The following is a 5,463-nucleotide window of genomic DNA, read 5'->3' on the forward strand; positions in this document are numbered from 1 at the left end:
CAGGCTCGTGGATACACAGCACCGTCGAGATGCTCCGAGGGCAACGCCACATGTTGTCAAAGGAGCTGGGGACAGAAGACAGGTCGCATAAGGCGCACGAGCACCATGCTGCTCCCAGCCCTACATGAAACCAGGTGATACAATCCATAATTTTCATCCTGATCCACACTGGAAAACCAGAACATTCAAAATGGGGAAATAGAAACATAAAACTAGATCTGAGTCAATGTTTTACCTAAGTGTTAACCCCTGTTGGAGTAATTTCAAACACAGAATTCCAGAAAGCAACACGCCGAGTCTCCCCTTAAGCAGCCCCAGCTCCCCTGACTTTGGCGTTCAATGCGCCTTTTCTTCAATATTATTTGCTTTAAGTGACATCGTTGCAGCTATAGCAGCGCTTGGCCTTCAGCTGTCAGACTGCAACCGAAGTTTAAATCCCCTCCTGCTTGCAGTCAGAAGCAACTAAAATGTAAAATATTCTTCAGGTTCCCTCACGTGAGGCGGGGCAGGGCCTCTCTCTTCCATGATAACAAGCTGTTGACAGATCTCCGCTCATTCCTGTGAGCGTGCAGCTCTGAATCTCCCCATCTCAGAGCTGTTTCTTATCTGATCCCCTCACCAGGCCTCTCGGTCGTGTCAAACAGCTTTGCTGCACGTCTGGAAACAGTTCAACCTTAATCCCAGATGACCCAGTGAGAAAAACACGTAGTCACTAAATCGCTTTGAATTCTAGAGTCACTCTCTTTCTCGAAACCCATCCCTTGCCTTTACTCAGCGATCTCCCAGCAACGCAAACGAGTCCCCAGCGTGGCGCAGCGGGAGGACTAAGCTCTGCGCACTGGTTACTCGCGCAGCCCCGGGCATGTGCCCCCAGCACCTACCAGTGCTCAGACGGGTAGCTGGCCAGCGTTCCGTTCAAGACCAGCGTTGCAGACCCCCCACCATCCAGGTTGATAGCATTGATGATTCCCTGCTGCTTCAGGAATTCAGCCATTTCCCAGAGGTTAACCCTGCAAAAGCCAACAGTTGTTCATTGAACGTGACTTCAGTGAAGCTGCTGTACTGGAAGCTTGGCCCCTCTTCCCCACGGACAGGGCAAGCTCTCCCACCCCTCCCCTCCTGCGCTGGCTCGCCAGAAAGGCACCAGCCGGCGGTGTCTTCCACTGACCTCCTGAGCTCTGCAAAGCTCTGCCTTGAAACAGCCCCAGAGTCCCGTCAGTTCCAGCGACAGAATTTAAAGATCGATCCTGCCCCTGCCCCAAGACCTTTCTGCCACCCCAGCCTTACCCTCTGGATTCCGTCTGTCCATCCACGTGAACCAAGACCAGCTGCCCCTGACTGTCATGTCCAACTGCGGTCCTAGCTGATATTACATTGATGAACTTGTCAAAGGTTCCTGAGCAGGAAAAGGAACAATTCAAATACCACCTGTGTGACAGAACTGGATGTTTAGACAAATCTGTCTGCAAAGCGGCAAGGAGCTCATCTGAACTGAAACCCAAGGAGAACAAAGCCCAGGCTCCCCTGCTCACCCAAGCCTGTCTAGGAATAACATTTCCAGAAGCACTCTTGCTAAGTTTTCATCTGGCACAGGGACAAAGAAGGGGATTCCCGAGCCCTCAAACTCCTCCAACAGGCATCTGCTCTGAGCTTCTCCGGACGAATATTAATACCAGTCTCGCCAGTCCTCGGCAAATGCTGCTCAGCAGCCCGGAACAGGCGGGTGCAGCCTTATCTTGCAGGTACACAACTGCCTGTACCACACGTGCCACAGAAGAAATGGTGACCTCCTCAGTGAGGAGTAAACTGCAATGAGACAACGGAGTTCCCACTGCTCCCCCCCCCCTCCACCAGCCCCATCTACACCCAGGCCAGAGCTTTACAACATTTACCTGTGGTTTGAACGTCACCGCACTCAGCTGTTTGACTCTGACTGACGTACACTTCTCCGTCTCTTAGGAGCCAAACTACCCCACTCACAAGCTGCACAAAAGGGTTTGCTCGATCCAAGACATCCTCCTCCGACAGGTAACTGGGAAAGAGAGAGCACGAGACCCACAGTGTCGTGCGAAAGCCTCTTCTGCTGCCAGCAGGCTGCAGAGGCTGGGAGAAGGGAGGAGGTGGCGGAATGAGGGCCGAAAGTAGAGGGCAAGCAGAGTGAAACACCACTTTAGCAGCCAGAGTGGAGCCTGTTCTCCACTGTTCCGCACTAAACCACTGCAAGTGATGGTCCCAGGCCACCATGCGTGAAACAACTGCCAAGAGTGTGGCTGGTGGAGCTGAGCCAGGATAACAAGGGCAGAAACCAAACCATCTGGCAGAACACGAGGGCAGAGCCACTGCTGAATACTGAGGGATCTGTGGGAGCAGCTGTAACGTCTTGCTGTCTGTCAGCTTCCAGTTTGTGAAAGCGAGACATCAAACAGCTCTCGCGAGGGTTTTCAGCAGCGGCATCGGGTCTGCCGACAGCTGAGCTCAGGGGAAAGCACTGCTGGAGGCCACCTGCTCCCCTCCACCTGGAAAAGAGCCTCCTTGACTCTTGCGGGCACCACAACCTTTCAGCGGGCAGTCAGACAGCAAAAGGACTGTTCAGCGATGGGCGGTGGTGTCGCTGTGGGAGCTTCTCTAACGAATTAGGGTGCAGAGGAACATCTGCCTCACCACAGCCTGATGCCATGTGACATCTGCAGCAAGGACAGCAGCAAAGGTCGGGGCTGCGCTGTCACTGTGAGCTCTGCCAGTGGGGTTTGGCATAAAGCTGATTGCTCTGCGTGCTCCACATAGGTCCCATGGGAGCTGCGTGCTCAGTTTCAACTGAAAATGGATGAAACTGGACAAGAGCTTGAGCAGGGCCTCATCCCGTGTCAGCCTGCAAAGCCTGCAAATACCCATCGCCAGTCTAGGCAGCATCATTGCCGGGTGGGGGATATCGGGGCATGCCCCGGTGCCCCGTCCTGCTGCTCGTGCCATAGTCTGAGAGGGTCAAGTGCTAGAGCTTGCCAAGCTTGGGAGAGTCAGTCCGGCTTTGCTGGGACCCGTGCTGAGGTCTGAGGGTACAGAGAGTGGGCTAATGGAAGGGTGGAGAACACAGCAGCTTCCAGGCTGCTTCTCCGTCTTCTGAGACCATCAGAAGGACCTCTGGGAACCCTCTGAGGCCCTTTAGGGTGGCTGCTGCTGCTGCTGGGGAAGGATAGCTACTGGGGGCCTTCACCTCTAGCGAGCACTACCAGTTTCTCTGTCAGCTGTTCCTCACCAAAACGAGCTTTGAGCTTTTGTCTCCAGATGATCAGGGAGTGTCACACACCCTTTCAGCTGGTGCCAGCAAGAGGTCTAGAAACCCACGGCTCCCAGGAGCTGAGAGGTGCTGCAGCTCACGTGGTCGGGGGCTGGACATTCTGCAGAGGACAACATCTGTGCTCAGCCACAGTGACACACGACAGGGCACATGACGGCACCACAGACACCTCAACTCAGCTCGAGCTGTAGCAGTGGTGGCAGAAGGCGGCACTCCAGCTCTCGGGATACCTGTGCCTCCCATTGGAGCTGGGGCCAAGCAAACCTGTGTCCTGGTGCAGACTGGCCGTGAAGCTACACTGCTGGGACAGGGCGCTACAGGAGAGCTGCACGCTGCACACCAGTGGGGATGGTGAAAAGAGATGGACAAACCTTCCCTGACAGCCTGCAGAAAGAAACCCCTGAACGCCACGACACCCAGAAGGAGCCCCCAGGACCTGCTCACTGAGGTGACAACTCCTGTGGTGATGAAGGCTGGAAGACCATGAGTTCTGGCTCCAGGAGGGAGCTCCTCCTCCAGCTAGGTCCAGCACCCTGCGAGCTCTGTGAAAAAAGCATCTGCACCAGCTGAGCTCGAACCAGAGGCGGTGGGTGAGTGACGGGGGGAGCTCCCCGCTGGGGGGGACAGAGACCCCCATCTGCTAACGCATCTGGTGAGGTTTGCTGGGGGCTCAGGCTGGAGATGTTGGGGGGAAACTGCTGAGGCCTCTCCAGCCCCCGGACTGCTATCCCCTGCCGCTCTTTCAGGCAGACACCAACAGCACTGCCAGGGGAAACCAGGAATGTGTGAAGAGTGACGGCACAGCTCTGGGGGTGACAGCCCAGGGTCCTCTCCTCAGTCCCACTGGTGGGGAGGAAGGGCTTGGGAAGTAGGGAGGGGTTCTGTGGGTCCACATGCAGCAGCACAGCTCGTGCTGACAACAGGAATTTGCTTTTTACAAGGACAGAACGCTCTCTGAGGAATGAGGACCTGACCGAGCAAGGCAAAAGTAACTTTAGGGGGGTGTCAGCCACAGGCTGCCTGGTCAGGAAACACCAGGTAAGACCTTCATAAAACTGGCAAAGACCTCTGGTTCACAGGCCCTGGCACTTAGAGGGCAGTTTAACCATCCTGGTACCTGCTAAAAGGGCAACACCCCAGAGCACAGACACTCCAGGAAATGCCTGTCAGTGACTTAACAGAAAACAAACATTTTTACTGTAAAGGATGGTCAATCCCAGAAACGGGTTTGCCCAGAGAGGTCGTGGAGATGCTCAAAACCCAGCTGGACGTGGCCCTGAGGCAACCTGCTTCAGCCAACCCTGCGCTGAGTGGGGTGTTGGAGGGGGCACCTCCAGAGGTCCCTTCCAACCCCAGCGTTTGTGCGCTGTAGCCAGAGCAGTTGCGTAGCCCACTCGGCCTCTCTTCTGTGGGGAGGACAGAGACGTCTCCCCTTTCTACCATAACCAAGTGTACCTGTTGTGTTGGGAGAGGAGACGCAGGAACCAAAGCTGCTAGAGATCATCAGAGTAACCTACCCAGCTTCTCTCTGTCCTAGGGAGAAAAGCCATTGGCCAGGGCCATAGCTCACTGGCGTGCAGGTAGAACATCCTTCATTTCAGCACTCAACACACGCTTCTACTCTAACTGGAGAGGCCAGGGAGTGCTTGGGCAGTGCTTCCCACTTCAGCGACGGCTACTAGCGTTCAGCGAGGAGAGTGCGTGCTCCAAACAGCCCCCCAGCCCTTACCCGAACACCATGGTGCCATCCTTCCGGATGCCAAACTGAGCATTTTGCAGGCCTCCAGAGTTTCTCACCAGCTTTCCATCGCTCACAACGTTTCCAAGACACTCTCCAGTTTCCATGTCAAAGTACCCGCCGTTCTGGGCCACCAGACACTTCCCGAGCTTCGCGGTCTCCTCCACAGAGGCTCTGCGGTGAGCCTGGCAGCCTCCCGCGCCTCCCGGCTCTAGCACAGAGAAGGTCCTCAGGGGGTTCCTCACGAAAGAGAAGTGGCCGTAGACCACCCTGCGGTTGTCGCCCACCGGAGGGATGTAAGAAACAAACGTTCTGGTGGTGGCCACCGGGCCGCCCGTGCTGTTGTCACTGGGCCAAGCTTCGTGTGTGACGTTGCCGTACCTGCGGGGCTGACAGTCCCTGACGTACCTGTGGCTGTGCCGAGGGCCGG

The 5,463-nt window shown here is 55.8% G+C and overlaps 1 protein-coding gene across 1 annotated transcript in view; it reads right to left on the reverse strand.

Moving 5' to 3' along the window:
* Positions 1-5,414, reverse strand: part of LOC104490142 (N-acetylglucosamine-1-phosphodiester alpha-N-acetylglucosaminidase-like) — a gene marked incomplete at its 5' end in the record, with an annotated part of 9,204 nt that extends 3,790 nt beyond the window's left edge. The window contains 5 exons of the mRNA XM_010132391.1: positions 3-65; positions 882-1,010; positions 1,288-1,396; positions 1,893-2,032; positions 5,025-5,414. Coding sequence (XP_010130693.1) covers positions 3-65; positions 882-1,010; positions 1,288-1,396; positions 1,893-2,032; positions 5,025-5,414 — 831 coding nt within the window. The remainder of the gene's footprint in view (positions 1-2; positions 66-881; positions 1,011-1,287; positions 1,397-1,892; positions 2,033-5,024) is intronic.
* Positions 5,415-5,463: the final 49 nt, after the last annotated feature.

The sequence above is a fragment of the Buceros rhinoceros genome, unplaced genomic scaffold (genome assembly GCF_000710305.1).
Source record: "Buceros rhinoceros silvestris isolate BGI_N320 unplaced genomic scaffold, ASM71030v1 scaffold9973, whole genome shotgun sequence".
NCBI classification, from domain to species: Eukaryota; Metazoa; Chordata; class Aves; order Bucerotiformes; family Bucerotidae; genus Buceros; species Buceros rhinoceros.